We start from the raw sequence: 21,042 nt of genomic DNA on the forward strand, positions 1-21,042 counted from the left end.
TTTATTTTTGTCTGTGTTGAATTTTGCAGTAAAAGGTTAACCCTTTATGTGATTTTGAAAATTACATTTATGTCCTCCTCAAATACAGAATATACATGTAACAGAAAAACCTGAAGATGTACAGAAGAGACAAAGCATCTCAATAAGAGCTAAAATTAACTCTCTTGGTACCATATTACACTGTTATTGCTGAAAATTTGGGCAAGGACTATATTTAGGCATTACAATGTGGTTGGAATTAGCAGTAATAACTGCCTAATATCCTTCTTCACCCAAAGCTTTTTTCTTCATTAGATACTGGCAAGCAACGTTCAGAAAACTCCATATCTTTCCCTGAAAATCTTTCTCATCTTTTCATTTCCTGATGGGTCATAGGGAAAAGATGAAGGTAGAGACACTGAGGCAGTAAAACCCCTCAGTACACAGTCAAGTGCAGACTGCTATGCTAAGGGGTGAATTGGCAGTTTTGAAGCTTATGAGAGCAAACTCCCAACCCACAGAGACACTCACTGTGATTTCTAAGGGAATGGGTTTTGAGAAGCTGGCAGTGTTGGAACCTGGGGACAGAGCCTGGACACCATCTACAGCAACCTTGCCAACCACTTTTTGCTGGTTTCTTCAGATTTGGGAATAACCAGAAGAAGAAACTGCAGTCTGGCTGGACACTATTGCTCCTCTTCTGTGTTGTTGCTGGTGACAGTAGAAGCCCACAGTCTTCACCGCTTCCTTAGTAATCTTGTTGTTCTATCCTTTGCAAGGTCCATTGTACCTTGCTATAACTTTGACTTGAGTGAGAAAATATTGTTCTGCTTCATCTAAGATATCTGCAGCCAAAGTGCTGCAATCAAAGAGCTGTAGCTTGGTCAGAGCACAGTGTTGTTTGCTGTGTGAAATAAAGACTTCCTGAGTATTGCTACTTCTGTTTTTAAATACTATGAATTTTCTGGATCTTATGCCTTTTCTTGCTGATCATCCCTTTTTATAACGTTTTGGCTATACAGCTGATATCCTCACTACTGAGGGTATTCCAGTGCTTGCAAAGCAATCTTTACTATGCAAATATGCTTACCCATCCTTCTTTAAGAGGGTAGTTTCCAAATATTGCTCAGTTCTGACTGTTGGTTTTAGCAGTCAACTGAATGTGGGGAAAAGGGAGTTGAGAATACATTTTTGGGCAGATATTACACATGTGCAAAGTGTGATGCTAAAAACATCTTTCTGGATCAAATGAAAACAGAAGTTGAATAGAATAATCATGTCACAATACAGTTGTTACCATAGCTATAGAATAATTTTCTAGTGGATTTTTATTTTACATTAGAAATATTGTGCCATGGCAACAGCAATGCCTGTTAAAGATCTGACTCTGTCATTATAATTTATCTATTACAGCTCTTTTCATTAGTGTTATTAACAACTGTTATTCTCCTGAATGTACTTTAGTTAGGAACATGGAATCTCTTGAGATACAAATGTGAATAAGATGATTTCCAATTTTACATGAATGCAAAACTCACAGTATTCAGTATGCTTCTGGTTTTCTTAATGTGCTCTGCAGTCTTGGAGTCAGAATCAGGAAAAAATATCTGAGTTTGATGAAGCATCTGTAAATTATAACTCTCAAATACTGAAAGTGAGAAATGGTATTCCATGGAGTTCTATATATGTACCATGAGCAACTGTGCTGGGGTGCATCACTGTGAAAATAAATAGCTGATTGAATTGCAATCTGCTGCCTAAATACCAGTTTGGTTGTATATAAACTGGTGATAATAGCAATATGTATCTGTGGCTTTGAGATTATGGCACAACTGAATTTATTTGTAGTTCCAAATGTAAATGTTTTCCTTGTAACACAGCTATGGCAGTATCACAGTGATTTTCAGAAGTAATCCTCAGATGGATAAGCTGTACGTGCACTTGTAATAACACTAAAGTTCTGTAGAAATTACATCTGTTTATGTTTTGGTATTATGATACTATTTACAAGTAAAAAGATAAAGTGGTAAGAAAAGCAGTATCTGGTAAGGAAGCAAGATCTCTTTCTGTTGGCTTTTTTTTTTATTAATTACAAAAATAAGTGTACTTGCAAAAAGAAAAAAAAAATTACTTATAAGCTGAATGCTTCTCTCCACTGGGATTGAGTCCAAGAGTTTGAACTTCTCATGTTCTCTTGTGTCCTCACCCCCTTTCCTAAAGTTCTATCTCATAAAGCTTACTCAAATGTCTGGGAGAAGAAAAAGCTGTCATTATTAAATGGCTGTTCACTGAGTACAGACCTATGTAATGTAATTATTTATATAAATTCTTGGTGCCAGTTAAGTTGGTTGAAATAATAATAATAAGAAATAAAATTAAGACTTAATAATTGGTTTAATAGCATGGGTTTTTTTCAATACACAGCAATATTCAAAATAAGAATTATTTTTATATGTTTAAACCCAGAAAATAATATATAAAATATCACATTTTTGCATTGCTACTAAGCCTCAGGAGAAATATTGATTTCAGTATCATTCTTCTTAAAGTTTATGACAGAAATATGCAGCAATTAAAAAAAAATCTATCTCAGAGATGGGAAATTATTAAAAGCAAGTATTTAATTTTTTTTTTATAAAGTTTCCTATTTTAGCAAGGGTGTAGTAGTGGTATTATCCTGTGGAAAGCTTTTCATTCTTTAAGTTCTTGAGATGGAGGTATTGGATATTCCCATGAACCATGAATCTGCATTTTTAGATAATGATGCAGTTTGAAGAGCTTATTTAACATCTAACATTTCAGGTCTTAGGTCAACAAATACTGACTTGGAAAAAGAAAGAAAAACATACTCATACTCAGAAATTATTTTATGATTATCTGTTGTATGGTTTATTTTTTCCTTCTGTGATTTCTTTAGAACATGACAGGGAGTGATAGACTACTGTACTATTTAGAGCAGTGCTATAGTCCATCTCTGTGCTCTCCTTATTTGCTGAACATCAAAGTAATAAATATTGACTTCATTAGGAAACTAGAATAATAATACAAGTCAGTATACAAAGAGCATTAACCTTAACAGTTATCAGTTCAAAAGGCAGAAGATTCAGAATTATAATTGGTTCATTAAACTTTTGGATATCTGGAGGATTTCTAGTCCATCTTCCTCTTTGGAGCAGGACTGTCATCATGAAATCAGACATATCTTTTCCTAACCAGGTCTTGAAACTGTCCAGGGATGCAGATGGCACCACTCTGCATGACCTGTTTTAGGGCTGCAGTGCAGCATGCAGTGCACCCTGCTCCTTAACCTTTGTCATGACCACATGGATTTTTTTTTCCTAACAGCCCCAGTCTTTTTTGTTGCCTAGTATAGATGTGGTTTGCATGGCTCAAAATCATGGAGTGAAGAATATATAGCTATAAGATCTTTGCTTACTTTGCCACATAATTAATAAAGCTCTTATTAAAAGTCTCTTTAATAAGAGTCTCCCTGTCTCTGCCAGGGCTTTTTTTACCCTGGTCAAGACAGACCAAAGGTTACCCAAGTAGCCAATAACCAAAGGTTATCCACGTAGCCATTAACCATATTCCTTGGTTTTTGAATGATGAATTTGAGGCATTAAGGGTCTGATTTTTTGATCTACTGAAATGAATAGCAACCATGCTTCGAAAATATTCTGTGTTTAAAAATGTTTAATACTCTGAACAGAGAAAATCTTAAGGAATCTGAAATCAAATGCCTAAACATTTTTGCATTTTCAGCATTATATCTCTGTGCCTTATCTCCCATTTTTCAAATTAGCATAATATCACATTACAATCTCACCTTAGAAGGATATGTGAGTTGATATTTGTGAACTTCTTAGACAGTGGGCATCATAAAAATGCAGTAAGTAGGCAATAAGACCACTCTTATTGAACTAAGAGAATATAAATCCCTGAAGATATTTAAAAGATGTGACACTTAGGGACACAGATTGGTGGTGGTGGTGGTAGACTAGGCAGTGCTGGTTTAACAGTTGGATTACGATCTTAGAGGCCTTTTCCAAACTGGACAGTTCTATGATACTGTGGAAATGTTGAGAAATTCTTCATTGAGCAACTTCATTCTCAACATTAAATGAAATAGGGTATTTTTGAAAACTAGTAGTGATCTTATAAAAAGTGGAATAGACTACTTGCTAACACATAAGAAGACTAATGGGAGCACAAGCAACATTTGTTTTATTTTTTTCCTGACTTCCTTAAAGTATTGTGTGGGTATTTTAAAGATGAAAGTTTTACCTAAAGTAGAATATATATACTTAGGTGTTCACAGTACAGTAAAGTTGTGAAAGATCGAGCTGAAAAAGGCTCATACAATATATTTGGGGTCTTTGCTGCCGCATCAACTCTCAAACAACCAGAATTAATGTTTTGATATGCTATCACTGCAGCATTGCTGCAAAGAGAGATACACACTTTCTAGTAGCCAGTAAATATATTTACTGACCACAGGGGAATGGGTGTTCTCAGTAAGAACGAACTTACGTCATTTACAGTAATAAGTTGAGCAAAATCAGGGCATGAGATGCCACTGGTGCTTGGCAGTCTGTACTCTTAAACTGTTTGGGTTTTGTCAGTCTTTGGCCAATACCAAATAGACCTACCTAGACAGTACCCCGGCACAGTGCAAGTTTTAGGTGAGACAAGAGACTGTTCCCAGTAAATATTTGGAATGGACCAGCTCTGTCTTAAGGAGAGTTTAGCTTAAAGGACACGAGCCTAGTAATTCCTTCAGATCCTCATAGCTGTAGGCCAGTACTATTTAGTAACATAGATGTAGCAAAACTAATAGTGAATTTCTTGCAATCCAGGTTCTGTAAGATTTTGTTTTTCTTGATTTATTCCCTCCTGATTTAAATATTAAAATATATTTAAAATATATTTTTAAATATTAAAAAATATGTATCTCTTCAATGAGTTCAATACACAACTATGAGATACCTGTCTAGAACATCAAAATAGGATTCAGTTCATGACAGATATATCATGAAGGTATCTGGACACAAACTGAATGCTGTCTCCCATAAGTCACTGGCAGTGTAGTTAGCCCAGTTAACAGAGTACAGGGAGATATAGGTTCCATTCATTTTATTAATCTGATATCTGACTATGGTAGAAGCTAACATGCTTCCTACCCATGTAGAAAAATGATGTGTCTTAATCTGGAGCAGAATCTCAGCTACTGAGTTTTTTCATGTAAAGGAAAAGCACCAAAGCCACTAATTATTTGCATAATTTATTCCTCATTTTGAATTCACCTTCAAAATTGCAGACATACGTATAAATCAGCAACTTTCAGAAATCAAAGAGAGGATACCCCATGTCCTCCTTTCCCCCTGAATTTTTCCCCTAAACCAAATTTTTCTAGGTTTATTGATCCCTTAAGCTCTGTCATATCCTACATTTAACCTTTCTCCATAAGACCTTACATCTTTTTGGTTGCAAAAATGTCTGAAGTATATTCTAGTTGGTTGTTTCTCCAAGAAGAAAAGTGTATTTTCTTAGGTTCTTCGAATTTTATCATATACAGAAAAACATTTAATTTTATATTTTTAAGCTGCTGACTAGTAAAAGAGTTGATGAAGTTTTGAAGTACACACCAAAATCTTTCTTCTGTCATTTGTAAAGTCAAGCACTGCTTTCTTTTAGAAAGGATATTTTGAGATTTGATTGGGGTTTTTTTTTGTCAGCGGATATTTTAGTTAATTGGAGAAAACTGCTCAATATCTTTGCACATTATGTCATGATGCTATGCTCGATTCCTTGTGGTAGCTGCTGCTGTGCTCACAGTCCTGCAGTTAGAGTCCATCTAGAACATACAACTTCTAGAAGGAATGAGATGAATTTATTTATCTTTAATAAAGTAGTTATAGAGATGTGACCATTAGTAGGGACACAATTATTCTGGGTAGAACATGCTGACTTAATGCCATGTTGATAGAGTGATGTTAAGCCCAGCAATACTTTAAGTGAGGCACCTCAGACCTCCATTTTTCCCCCCATCCTAGTTCTTTCAGCAACAAGCGTAAAAAAGAGTCATAAAATTTTAATAATCCACTCTAAACCTTGCCAAAGTAGTGCATTTTTCTGTGGTTGCTTTTTGTGTTTATGTATGTGCTAAGTTACATATTAAGTGTGTTTGAAAAGACTTGATTTTTTGTTCTTTTTTCCCAATGGTTACTATTACTATTCTCAAAAGTTCCTGAAAATAAAAACAGCACTCAAATCTATTCCTTAGAGACTGTCAGTAAAAAGGCATCATAGTGTAAATTCCCTATTATTATAAGGCTATAAAAAGAAAAATTACTAAGAATACTCGTGACAATAATGATTCTTCATGTATTTTACCACCTACAAACTACCTACCTAATTCATCATACTAAAATATATAATTTTTGCACATTTCAGCTCAATAGCAAATTAAAAGAGACATCATCAAGCTGATGGAATAGCAATGGCCTATTTTATCTTATAAATTTGTTTTTTCATGGAGTTTTATATATAGCACTGAGCATTGTTGGCTATTCTTCTACCAGCAGATATTTTAGGATAAAATAGTCATATAGTCATATTTTAGATTTTTTTAAGAGAATAATAAATCAGTTCATGGCATAGTTGTCTTTTGTTTCATTACATAAGAATGTACCCAGCAGCATTGAAAAGTAATTTTGAGGGGAATAAGGATTTTGTTTTTTGTTTGCAGTATTTTAACACCCTTTTATGTTCACAAGGCTCTCTCTCATTTCAGAGCAACGTAGCCAGGGTGAAACATCGACTGAAAGTGAGCTTCCTGAAGGGCACCCCGCTGAGCAGTTTGCAGGTTTACTTCATGGATCATCACCTGCGTGTGACCCACCTGAAAATCCACTGCAGCTGTACAGCAAAGTAAACCTGTGCAGTGGGCCACTGGAGAAAAGCATTTTGAGCAAGAGCGCAGCGCAGCAGATACAGCTACGGAAAGAGAGCACCTCTGATCCTCCTGTTAAGAAAAAAAAGCCACCAATTGTAAACAGAACCATATTTCATACTAAGAATAAACCAGCAGAAAATCATACCCTGGTTGGTGCACCAAGGGTCAGTGAACAATGGGTTATCAGCACTGGGGGATTTGTGGAGCGAGCGTGCACGCTGGGCAGAATACGATCTTTACCAAAGACCTTGCTGGAAATGCATTTGTGCAAAAATGTTTCAAAATCTGATTCTAATCTTATCACCCATCCACCAAATGATAAAAAAGCAAGAAGCAATTGGAGTGAACCCACGCCAAAGCCACAGTGCTCCAAAGGGAATTCAGAGAGAACACCTTCCTTCACATCAGAGTGGGAAGAAGTAAGTTTTTTTTCATTTTTTAAGTACTATGGTCTTGTGAAGATACTGTTGTTGTTTTCAGTTTCAGAGACAAAATAAAAAGTGAATATTCCACACTGCAAACTTCAGAGTGAATGTCACACTGTACTGCATGGGAGTTCAACAGCTGGCACAAAATGCAAAGCATTTCTGTTCTAATGCTGCCCACTCAATAAAGTCTATTGTTTCCCTAGTGAATGAAGTTAACCAGAAGTAATTCTGCAACTTTTTGGGGCACTGAATTTATTGTCTACTAAAGCCCTCATCGCTGACAATAATAATGTTGGTAAAATCCTTAGTAACTGTGCCTTTTGTTTACACATTTGCTAATTATGTCCACTATGGCAGTGCCCATTAGCAAGAGCCAGGAGAAAATGGCAGCAATAGAGAGTTGATTGGGCATTCTACAAACCCTCCTTATGTATCATATCCTCTAAGTAGTGTGTAGCCTGTGTGTGAAATGCTTGGCACATACCTGGCTGCTGTGTGAATTGGGAATATCTTATAGCAGCAATGAATTCAGAACTACTAACAGAAATTTCCACACTGAATTTATAGTGCACATGCTTGCCCTTATGAGAGATTTTATTTTGGGTTTGGAATTCAATTTAAATTAATTTTTAGATACCGTATGTTTAACTTTTTACCCTGTGCTGAATTTCAAGAATGTAAATGGTTCTTCATAGACACAAAAGTACCCATCTCAGTGAGGTAAATTAAGAGTTTGAAACGTTTGGATCTTTGCTGCTCCTACAGAGAAGTGAGAATTTCTCTTTAAAACTACTACAGTGGGGAAATTCATCTATCTCCAGGGTGCTATTGCGTTCAGAAAGAACCCCGAGTTTGATTATGTGGTTGGTTATTTTTCTAGGAAAATGTTTCAAGCTAACCTAAGTGTCTGATTCGTTAGGGCATTTAAAGTCACTTTTGTAAGGGAAATACTCTCTCAGTGAAGATGTACTAAGGATATCAGGTTTTGATCTTTACAGCTTGGATATGTTATTATAAAATCCTGATTAGAATCAGGTACAGATTTGCCGTTCTACATGGTCATCAAGGTTTGATCTTAAACTTTAAAAAGTGCCATATATAAATGTATATATTTATGTATAAAGTATGAATGCTTAATCTTCAGATTCTGTCATAATTTCCAGACTTTCTCCTGTCACCAGTGACTAATACATACTTTTCCTACTAGTCCTAATAGTAAGCTTAGTAAAGTGTGTTTCTCTTTGTCTATCTTCTTAGTCCACAGCAACCTTTTGATTCACTTTTTGGTTTGTCCTGTTCTTACAGCACATAAAATAGATACAGTGATTTTGACCTAGTAAGTTCAATGTGCCTTAGACACATGTGAGTAGGTTTTGGGATCAGTGCAGTGTTGTTTCACAGAGAATGTTGTTCTGTGGTATGTGGGGACACAACTATATTTCATACTTATTTACTGCCCTTGGGGCAAATGGAAAGAAAAGAGGCTAGGAAATTCTCTGGAAATATGAATTGAACAAATGATCTAATTGTGTGTATTTTAAATACTTTGGAACATACAGGATATTTTTTTATTCATTAATATTGCTGCTTAAATAAACCACTACTGGCCATACCTAGATGATGAGAGTCATCAGTATGTAAGGAACTCTACTATGGAAAAAGAAATACTAGTCCCAAGCCTTAGTTTTTACTAATATTCAAAATTTCAAATCAAATTGCAATTTCCAAATTAAAGTGGAGTAATTAATTGTCTACCTTTCATTTATGCATTTTTGATTCTTTTTTTTTCCTAATGAGGGTAATAATGCCATAAATCTATGCATGAAAAACTAAAATAAAATACTGAAGATGGGATCCCACAATTGTTTCACTGTTCTCTCTTTTGTAGATTGATAAAATCATGAGTTCAATAGATGCTGGAATTAATACTGGACTGGGGGAGATGAAAGATCACGCTACAAGTAAGGAAAAACAAGTAGCTATTGTTTATTTTGACGTAATTGTCCATAGGGAAACTGTGGATAAGACATTGCTAAGTAACCCACTGTGTTGAAATAATTTGTAGATATTTGAACAACCATGAACAGAATCTGTGTTGTTTACTGTTAGAGATGCATTAGGCCCAGTGTCCTGGAGCTGCTGCTTTAAATAGCATATTGGAGTCATTAATGTTGTTTTGAAATCTTACCAGAAAAAGTACTCCATTAATGTCTTTGTATTGAAGCCTTTCTTCTAGGGGGGTATTTTACAATCTTTTTCAGATGAGGTTTTGTTTGGAATGATGGAACTCTAGTATATATAATCCCTTAAGTGCTGACACTTTTTAAAGTATTGTATTATATAATGCTGCTTCGAAGAAATATTTGTCACAGGGATGAAAATGTTGCTGACAGACAGTGACTGGTGTTAGCAATGATGGGAAAATTTGAAAACCTCTGCTACTAAGAACCCTAAGTCATGCTTAGCCTGTTGGTCTGTCAGCATAAACCTGTGCAACTGTGCTGATAAGAATTTTGAAAGCATTTTATGTCTTCTCCGTAACTCATGGAGGGAAAACTGACTTGCATGTCCAAATAATTTAGTCCTGAGGCAAAGCTGTGTTACTCAGCTGTACTGGTACATCCTTGCTAAAAATTGCATTGGGTTTATACATAAGGCAGGATGTTATGTACCTTATCTCTTAAAACTGGGAAAAGGATATATTTGAACAACTGTCCATTTCATGGAACATTACATATATACAGGATGAAACTGTGTCTTATCAATTAAATATAATTGACACAGCTATTTTAACAGTAGCTTGCAGTGAAAAAGATCTAGGATAAAGAGAAAATAACTGATTTGAATGCAAATACAATTGCAGATAAAACAAGCAAACTCAGCTTATTTTTTTTCTAAAAAGAGTAAGGGGCAATATCATGAGAAATGCTAGGCATGTTGTTCTGGCAGTCTGTTCATTGTGCAACTTGCAACGTTGGAAAACAGAACTGTCCACAGACAAACTCCACATTAGGAGACAGTGAATAATTTCTGAAGATATGATAAATAATTCAGGGTTTTCTGTGTCTTATATTTTATCATAGTAATTTTACTGGGTCTGCTGGAGATGGAGTTATCTTTCCCACAGCAGCCTTCACAGTTCTTTGCATGGGTACCTAGAAAGGTGTTCACCTGTCAAACACCCCAGTGCTCACCCAGCATCAAGGCTGCCTCTCCAACACTCCCCCCTCGCCAGTGGGAAGAGGGTGGGCAAGACCTTGGGAGAGAACATATCCAAGACAGCTGACTCAAGCTGCAAAGGAATGTTCCACACCATACAGGGCTGTACAGCAATAAAAGCTAAGAAAAAGGAGAGGGAGGCTGGATATCACCTCCTAATAGGAAGTAGAGAATAAATCTGTTGTTTTCCTTTGGTTTCACACAGACCTTTTCTTTTGTTGTATTAAACTGCCTTTATCGTGACCCAAGGGGTTTTTTTCTGTGTTATTCTCTCCTGTGCCCTGTCCTGCTCAGGGCAGTGATGGAGTGGCTTGCTGAGCACCTGGCATCCAGCCAGGGACAGCTTCCCACAGCAGCACACAGGCACCAAAGGCAAAATTGGGTGTAGGGTAAGAAGCTGCAGAGCAAGTAAAAGCCATGAAAGGGAGACAATAGCAACAGTATATGTCTGAAAATTTCCATATTTTGGTCATGTGTAAATACTACTCTATCTGTTGTTCCCATGACTGACTACTGCTTTTCATTTTTTACTTTTTTAAGATCAGAAAATACTTTACAACTCTTGTCATCAGCCATTTTGCACTTCTACTGCAAACTTTATTTTTCTTGACATAGAAATATGGCATTTGGGGTTTCAACCCTTGCAGATGGCAGAAGATCTACTCTTTGCTTCTTTTCCCAGAGTGGACATTGAGTCCTTACTTACTTTCTATTCAGTGTGCAGCTTTTTGAACACAAATATTTTTTTTTCTTTCCTGTCAACTTCTTCACAGTCTTTAGCTAGTTTAGGATGATAATTTGATTTTGCTCTTAATTAAGTCATCAAGCTATGATCAATTGAAGTACAGCTATCTTTCCTTTAATTTTATCAGTTTTGCTTTACATGCAGCTTGCAATAACGACACGTCTTTCTACTATAGACCTGAATATATGCAGCTTCACATGTATGTCTTCCACTTTTCATTCCTTTTGGCCATTTCCAGATTTAGTCAAACACAATATAGGCAGCAAAGCAAAGGGAACTATTATTGAATCAAATGAATTGCATGCATCAAACATGTTATGTGGGATTCACATTCTTTGAGCCTGAGAGAAGCAGAGAAAAGAATGATCAAAACAATTCTGATCTCATTTGCTGCACGTGTGTTGTGCCACAGTAGAATGCAATATGGAGATTGTTTACCCAGAGTGGTGGTGTTTGGTTTCCTTGGCCTATCAGGGCCAAGTGTGTGTTCAGACTGTCGGTCAGCAGACAGTCACAAGATTTTGTTGAGTGCTTGTGCAGTTTCAGTTTAAATGCAGTATAATATAGTGTAATATAGTATAGAATAATATAATAAAGTAATTAATTAGCCTTCTAATATCAATAGAGTCAGATCCATCATTTCTCCCTGTAGCGGGTCGCCTTGATTTACTATAATGTTAGACTTCAAGTACATTATTTTTTATTGGGTAAGTAATAACCAAGTAATAGATTATCTAGGAGGAAATAAGGAGTTCTTACTTCTCACTGCTAGCAGGCTTCTCCTTAAACATAGCACAATCAAAGGTAACGATCTGGCCTATGCTTAGGAATAAAAATTCAGTAGTATGGTATCACATAATATAATTTTGAAATACTTCATCAGTTTATGTATAAATATGAGAGATTTTAGTTTTTACTTGAATATATGTGGAAAAAGCTTATCTGTAAAGCTTAAAAATAATATTTTTAATGTTCAGAGTGTGTAAATCAAAGAAACTTCTGCTGTTGAACTGTAAGCATCTGGATCATTGAGCGCTGTATTCAAACAACTTCACTTGTCTAATAACTTTTTAGCAAGTAACAAAATTCCTGGTAATACTGAAGAGTAAACGTAGCTTCCGATGGAATCCTTCATTTTAGTGTTTGCTTAGTCCTGTACTTCATATTATACTTCAGTGTTTTCATGAACTGCTAATAAAAACAAAAATATATGAAATTCAAGCACAGATACTAGATCAATCATAAAGAGCTTTTTGTACTACATAGTATCTCATTCTTAGTGGAAAATATTTGAGAGGAAATATCTTGTATGCTCATAATTAGATAGCTTTATTTAAAATTAGACAATGATGACATCTTGTGATGAAATTCTTGAATAGACTTGCCAGAACTTTGGCCTATATTTTCCTACTGGTGGTATCTGGAAAGACTTCACTTGGATCTCCAGGGAAATCTCTTAAGAAGCAATTAGAGGAGCAGTAAAAGGAGAGATTCAAAACTGAGTGTGCTCATGAGGATTTCATCCACAGTGTGCATTCAGGAACAAAAAAATTAAAGCAGGGCTTTCCATTTGGTAACAGAACAGGTACTGGAGGAGCAAACTTAAAACTGCAGAGAGGAAGATGACTGTTGATGTCCTCTGACTAATTAAAAGCAGGAGTGCTGACCAGGAAACAAGTAAGAACAACTCTTGATAACCGAAAAAAACCCCAAACATTAGCCCAAGGAATAAAAAATCCCTGGTACCCAGAGGAAATGAAAGGTGCTGCTGGCTACTGATCTTCTACTCAAGGTGATGTGGAAACATCTACAACACCTGGCACTTAAATTATGGCTTATGGGTTTCTTCAAAAAGTCAAAATTTTCCAAATCACAAAGGATTCCACCAATCATTAGCATGGGATAAAGAATAATAATGCTAAAAATTATTTTGCTAAGAATTATCCTAGCAAATCAAATGTTCTTATCAAGCTCTGTGGCAGTGAATAAAGAAGTTGAAGATTGAAAATAAAGTCCAAGTCTAGCATCAGTCAGATAACACCCTAAATGTAGCTCTTCTCTCTCCTGAGAGAAATTTAAAATGAGAACCATTTGGCAAGAACAAAAATCATAATCTTAAATAAGGCAACTTGAACATAGGTCTTGTCCCTGGGATGATTTAAAACAAGATTAAAGAAGTGACTAGAGAAAGTCATGGGTCAGTTTGCAAGGTATCTTAGCTGTTTGCATGCTAATGGTAGAATAACAAGCAACAGAGAAGAAATAACTGAAGAGTTAATGAGGAAAACAAGAATTAATTGAATATTACAACAAAATTTACATTGTAGGTAGTTTATCAAATATATCACAATAGTAGTACAGTCATATAGAAGCAGGGAAGAAGAGAGGAACTTTTGGCTTGTATTTCAAAACCAGTTGCTTTGAGATCTCAAAAATAGGATTAGATAGAGCTTTTAAATATCTGTTGGTGTCCAGGGAAGCAGTGAAGAATATATTTGTTCTTGAATCTTTTCCAAAGACATTGGACATTATAGTAATGGAAGTTTTTATTTGCAATTTTTGTGTAAGAAATTACACTGACAGACTGCCCAGGGGGAAAAAAGCTGAAAAAGGTAGATATCAACAAATTCAAAGATATAATTTTAAGAAATATATAGGGCACAGGTTTAAGACAAATCTGTGGGGGTTTCAATAGAAATCTACAAAAGACCGTAGTACAATCTTCACCAATGTGAAAAGAAAGTGTAAAATACCAGCTGAGCTAAATTTTCATCTCTTCTTCCACCTTAGGCAAAATGAGGAAAATTTGTCTTAACTAAACATGGTGGAATAGCACATATGTGTAGAGACGTGTCAAAAGTGCCAAAGCACTCATTGAGAAGCACGTAGCAAGATTTAATATAGCATAATTATATTAGTGCATTAATAGAAGAACAAAAAGATGTTCAGTACCTTAGAGAGCTCCTGGAGGAAAGGAAAGGGTGCATGGAGTAGGAGCAGAGAAGGGAAAAGCACACCGTGATTTTGTATTACATGAGTTTACTGTAGAGGTTGTTGGTGAATACATGACATCCACAGTCAATCCTAGAGCTAAAACCTCAATTGTAGATAAGGAAAGAACAGACTATATAGGTTAGGTTTCTTAACTGTCTGCAAAACTTAGGCCTATTAGTGGCTTTCTGTGAGATTTCATGAGGGATGTGTCAGGTACCAGAAAACTAAATAAGAATAACATAGATCTTATCTTTAAAAGAGGAAAGAAAGAAAAATGTGGGGAATTATTTTCAATTAATAAACAAGTCAGTGAACAGATATACTTCTTTAAGTAGCTAGAAGAAATAAGTAATAAACAATATGGATTTGCTCAAGAGCAAACCTATTAAAGCCATCTAATTCCCTTCTGGGAGTGGATAGAAAATATTAGGTAAGGGAAAAACAGTAGGTGTCCAGTATTTGGAATTCAGTTAAGGTTTTGACACTGTCTCACCTGTTTTTCTTGCAGATTAATTAAGAAAGCATGGGCTTGATCAAAGTAATGGTAGGTCAGACAGATTAATCTTATTCGCAATGTCTAAATTCAGACTTCAGGAGTGTGGACTGCATTGAGCACATCTGAGCCATTAATGCTGAGTTAGATAAGCAGGCATTTTTTTGTTATTGATCATCATGTCTAAATGTCTGAAGCATGCAAAATGGCACTGGTGTCTTAGAGAAGCTCCTCAGATGTAGCTGTCTAAAACTACCTAAAGTGCATTTTCCCTGTGTTCTGCAGGACAAGATTATAAAGGTGATACAGTGAAGCATCCAAATAGATTATTATTATTAGGAAGATTATAACTTTGGTTACATCCAGTAGCATCTGCAAGACTTTTGAATAGTTGCCAGAATGAGAAAGAATAACAGTTGGGGTATAACTGGCCTTGACTTGAGTCAGAATGGAATAGATCACTGGTTATACCCCTTTGAGTCTATTTTGTAATGATTCTGTGACTACTGTGGTAACACGATTTAGAAGGAGCCTATCTACAAAGTAAAGTAAAAAGAAGAAACACTAAAATTTCATATTTTCTTTGCCTAGTTATAAACAATTTTTTTCCAACAATAAGTGTTTCAAGACATACGAAGCAATAAACCTGGGTTAGTTGTAGCTTGGTAGCTGTTTGCAGGTATGTGACTCAGAGTTTACTTATATTTGCAAATCACTTGGATGGGAATAATACAAAGTAATCTACTTCAAGAAAAAAAGGAACTAAAATAGGTAATGGATATCATATCATCATCATGATTAAAGCTAGCATTGTGTCAAATCAGAGCAGTTAAAATAACGAGTAAGAAAATAATTGTTGAAAGTCATTCCACATCAAAATAGTCAACAATCATTTTAGTTTTTTGAGAGAGTCACTTATGTCAAATATGTTCTAGTACATGGAGGGTGATTTACAGTTTTATAATTCTACTAATTGTAAATTCTGTTTTGGATGCTGTCCATAAATGCACTAAACAGTTGCTGTGTATATACAGGTCAGGATATTTTTGGTCAGCTGAGAATGTACCTACCCTTGAGTGCTCTCATTGTTCCACCTAGAGGCAGAAAGGGTAGAGTTTACTGAATTACCTTAATTTTCTTGATCTAAAATTTTATTTTGAAACATAATGTCATGCTTTTTTTGTTACAGCTGAAATAAACAATTCTTATTGCATTTAGGAAGATTGTATTTTACAGGGTTTTGTGTTGCCCTTTTGTGAGAGGAGTGCCTTTTCCTGTGCTTGGAGATAATCCTAGCACCACTTGCAGCATCTCTGCATTAATATCAATATCAAGGCCACAAACCTTGCTCAATGACACAGTCTGAGTGCTTGCCTTTCAAAGATTATTGTTGCTTTTTACTGGAAGGGGTATATGAAACAGAATCACACCACATGAGGAAAAAAAGACTTTCAAGGAAGCTAGCAAATCTTGTGGAAGATACATACTTTAGCAGTATGTATCCCCATGTGTACAGCTTCAGAGAGACTCATGAGTTGGCTCTTTTAGGGCTGCTTTGAAACCAGAAGGACTCTGGAATGCTGAAGGCTATGCCTGAGTTAACTGCACCAGCTATATCTTATTTGAAAGCAGGACTCTACTGCATTGTGCTGTATTCTGAATAAACCTACAATTCCATTTATGTCAAGTTTTTGTACAAAGTCCTTATTGCTTCTCGATGTACCCACTGTATGTTTGGGGTTCAATGTCATGTAGTCAAAAATTAATGCCAGGGACTGACAGTAGGTCACAGAGCACTGAATTAGAATACATTTTGTAGTGTTCTTTCTCAAATCTTCCATTTTAGGACAAAAGTTGTAGACAGTCATCCTATAAAAGTCATTTTCTTTGTTTACTTACCTTCTCTACTGATACAAACAAGGCTATTATTGATGATTGCTTTGCAGTATGGGGAAAATTTTAAGAAATTTTACTTTCCAGATTTGTGAGGGAAATTACTTTGAGCACAAAGGTTGGGAAAATAAAATACACGTGACTTCACCAGCTTAGGAAAAGATGGAATCAGGTGGGGCCACATCCAGAAAAGCTGAGAAGAGTAAGGATTCATGTTGCACCCTGTACAGCTGTAAGACTGTTGAAATTGGGCAAAACCCTTGACTGCCTGAAGCTACATGCTTTGGTTTCCTGTCTTCCCCCTGTTCTACTGCCACTGCTCAGACATGAAGCCTTTATCATCCCTAGAGTGGTTCTGCCTATAAAAGCTAATGTATTAACTGAAAAGTCAAACTTTCTTTTAACAAATGAAGCCTTGTTAGGCTGGTCCTTTTCTGTTTGCTGCCATATGGTTGCAGTTTTGGCAAAGTGGTTTTCCTCCAAAGCTGTTAATATCCTCCCTCCTCCAAGAGCTGAAAACAGATAAAATATAAGTACTTAAGGCAGAATTTTAATTGGATATGTGTAGGCATGTTGACATAAGGCAGATTTCACAGTGGTACATTATAGACTTAAAAGTATATATTTTTTTGTAATTTAGTTCCTGTTTTGTAGCATTTACCTTGTCCTTTTAAAATCTCCATTTGGTTAAAATAAGATCTTTATTAAAGTGGAGTTATTTAATAGAATTTAATAAAATGAGCTATGAAATTTCTCACTGAGAAGGACACCTCTTAAGCTTATAGTTTTGAACACATAACTATAATTTTGCAATAGCCAACCACAACAACCAGACAGTACAATAAGGATAACATCACTTCTCTCCCAACTTCCCTTTGAAGGGAAGCTGTGCAAGAAGACCAAAATACCTGTAATATCATAGCTGGCAAAAAAGACAGAAGGAACCTGCCTCTGTAGCTGATGAGACGAGGCAGCTCCAGCAGCTGGTGTCTGCTGCCCGTGCTGTTTGATGCTTCCTCGATAGGAAATACACATGCAGTCTGAAATTACTAAGCTGCAGGTCTTTGAACTCTTTAGCAACAATTATAGGACTGCCGTTCAGGAAAGAGAGCCACACATTTGTGTTTGGTTCTGCCCTTCCTTGTATCCTGTCAACAACTGGTGTGTGGAATTTTATTTGCAGTGGCAGAACAGCCGGGGGGGAATTTGCATAACTAAAGTCAATATGCAATGTTACAGAAGGCAGAAGTGACTTTTCTTTCAGGTAAATCTGTTTTCAGTCAGTCCCACTCTTGTAAGGAGCCTGTCACACTCAGAACCCAGGAGCAAGGAGGTGTGCATGTGTGTGTGGCCGAGTTGCTTGTCCATGGTAACTTCTGTGTGTTGTGGTAGGCTGACTGTGGCATTCTTAGTGTATCTATTGGATTCCTTTTGATTAGGACAAGCAAGCTTTTTTCCACAGGCCTTTAGGAATCAACCTTTGCTGTGGTATGGCCCTTTGGATCCAAAATTTTCTTCAGCGGCACTCATTTTTTTTGGTTCCTTTTCTCAGATATTTTAGGCCTTCCTTTTGGAATAACAAAAAGATGAATATCACATGCAATGTGCTGTAATGTTGTTGCTGTAGTGCAGGGTCTTCTGCTGATAAATTGTCTGAGCTGTTGTTTTATCAGAGCACACTCCTCCTCTTGACAGGAACATATTCCCTAGTGTTTTACCACTGCCAGCAGTGTCCTTGATTATCAGAACAGACCATGCCTTTAACTCTTTGAGGCACTGTGTCTTCACATATGCATTTCTGCCCCTGCATTATTCATACCAATCTTTCTATTTCTGTCAATAATAACTTCATTTCAAATTATTTGAATGGCAACTTAAATCTATGCAATCATCTAGATTATAAAATAGTGGAGAACAGAAGGCATATAGCTGTAAAATATTAGGAAGAAATATTTTTAGCATTTATTTACTGAGTACATGATAGTCCTAATGTATTGCATGTCACTGAACTTACCTAAAGATCATATAAATTCTACAGAAGTTATCACATATATTTGGGGTAATTTTTTTTTGTTTTACTTCTACATCATAAAAACCTAAACAAGAGATAAAAATGTATCTGTTTTAATGATGTATTTAGTCCCAAAACAAACCTTACAGAAACTGGGTGAACTGCAAGATAATTGTGGAGCTTTTAGCTATGTTTTATAACAAATGCAATGGGAGTTGGATGCAAAAGCTGCAGGCATTTATTTTATTTTCTTATACTCAAGTATTCCTATTGTATTAGCAATTTTACCCTGTAGTGTCTTAAATGTAATATTCAGCTCTATATTCTTCATAAACCATTTTTTTGAAACAGCCTATAACAACAGAAGACTCAGGCCAAGCTGAAAATAGAGTAAAAATGTAAGTCATTGGACCATATTTATCAAAGTAGTCTTTGATACATTTTCTTTTTACACTTCCACTCTTTCTATGAGTGCCAATCAACATTTAGCTTTTATCTCTGTCCATGCTTTTTCTGTTCAGTTAGCCTTCTTTTTCCAAAACTGTTGCAAAGCAATTCAGTCTTTATATTCACAGACTTGGATAAATGATTTCTGTCACATCCCTTCTAGAAGGAATAGAGAATATTGATAGCAAACAAAGAAACTTAGGAAAATGGAACTATAATGTCATAAATATTGACATCCATCAGAGAGTAAATGTATAGCTTAATTTTTGTCAGTTTTGGTGTTGTCTACTACTGGCTGTCAGACCTGGTCTGCAGCAGGACTGCTTGAACAGAGGAGTCTTCTACAAACTCTCTTTTAACCAGAGGATTGACATGTCATTTTGACTGACTTATATGCTGGGACTTTTCAGCGGTACTTTCCCACATCAGATGTCAAAACAGCATAGGAAATTAAGGCCCTATTTCAATACTGAAATTTTCTCCTTTTTAAAAAATAAAAATTAAAACCATCAGCAGTCTGGTCTGCTGTACCATTATTTCTGAGAAACCAAACTATTTTTCCCTTCACAGAATACAAACAATGTATTCTTCTTTGGAAAATTTTGACGGATCTAAAGGGTTTTTTTTTTTATTTTCTAGAAGTACTTATTCTCAGAAAGAGGAATGCATGCTGAATCCCTACCATGTCTTCTTTTATTTTGTTCTTAAACTAATAGCTGATCCACCCATTGTATTGTTAATGTGGTTTAAAAAGAAGTCTTTGTGACCACACACACATTGAGTTTGAATGCTACTCAAATCTATGGAAATTCAAATAGTGTGCTTACCACTATTATTAAAGCCTTCTTTCAGTATTTTTAAAATATTCTCAAATTATATAATTTCCTTCTAGAAGAAGTGAGAGATATTGAGTTATGAAGAAGATGTGTATGTTAATATGTCATGATATAGAGCGATATTATATACACTTCCACTATGTTTTTTGAGGTAGAGTGCAGAATGGCATGAATACATAGAATGCAAGACAGAAAATCAGATTTTCAGTGACTTCCAAGGGCATGAAGCTCAGAAATACTGACAAATAATAGTAAAATGGAGAGTTCAGTAGTAGGATGTTTAAGTATGTTTGGGGTCAGTGCTTAGAAAAATTGTCTATGTTTCTCTACAGAAAATCAAAAGTAAGTGAATAAAAGTTATTCTCACTTTAAAAGTTTCGATATACCTGCCTAGGGCCCTAATCTTACAAAATCACACTGATAAAAAAAATCACGTTAGATCTCAAATTAGTTTGTTGTGAAAGTTGCTTAAAAAATAGTATTGCTCACATTACCTCCTGGGTTCTATTTGTAGTAAATGGGTTCCTAACACTTAGGTGGATTTAAAAGCATTTCTGAGGATGATGTCAATGCTGCACTCTGCTCTTCCTGGTCAATTCTCTCATCTGTCAGAGCAGTCCCTCAGGTCACTGAGATGTATAGAATTTATCTTTTCCCACCATGGGGTTGAATATATGTCTAAGCTTTGCCCATCTAGATAAGATATAAAAGGATCAACCAAGGAAGATTATGGGATTCAGAACTTGAAAAAAAAAAAAAGATTGAAACACTTTCAAAGTTATTTCCAGTAAAACTGAGGTCTTGCCTGTTTCTCCAATGAACCACAATGGTGTGGGGAAAGTTTCCACTTCCACTTTCCACCATTCCACTTTACAAAAACACTTTGGCTGTATTTCACAAGGTTAATGCCAGAGTCCTTGCTGATGTGCCTAAAAAGTAGCAAGCCAACAATGCCCTCATTCTATAATGCTCTAATAATCATCCTACTGTAATTCCATAGGTTAAGAGATATTTTTTTCAAGACATGATAAATTATATGAAA

General features: G+C 35.7%; 1 protein-coding gene across 9 annotated transcripts in view; it reads left to right on the forward strand.

Moving 5' to 3' along the window:
• ANKS1B (ankyrin repeat and sterile alpha motif domain containing 1B) overlaps window positions 1-21,042 on the forward strand; it is a 408,202-nt gene that overhangs the window by 188,311 nt on the left and 198,849 nt on the right. For all 9 annotated transcript variants that reach the window (XM_058022133.1, XM_058022128.1, XM_058022125.1 and 6 more), the window contains 2 exons: window positions 6,773-7,353; window positions 9,251-9,323. In XM_058022133.1, coding sequence (XP_057878116.1) covers window positions 6,773-7,353; window positions 9,251-9,323 — 654 coding nt within the window. The remainder of the gene's footprint in view (window positions 1-6,772; window positions 7,354-9,250; window positions 9,324-21,042) is intronic.

The sequence above is a fragment of the Melospiza georgiana genome, chromosome 4 (assembly GCF_028018845.1).
Source record: "Melospiza georgiana isolate bMelGeo1 chromosome 4, bMelGeo1.pri, whole genome shotgun sequence".
Lineage (NCBI taxonomy): Eukaryota > Metazoa > Chordata > Aves > Passeriformes > Passerellidae > Melospiza > Melospiza georgiana.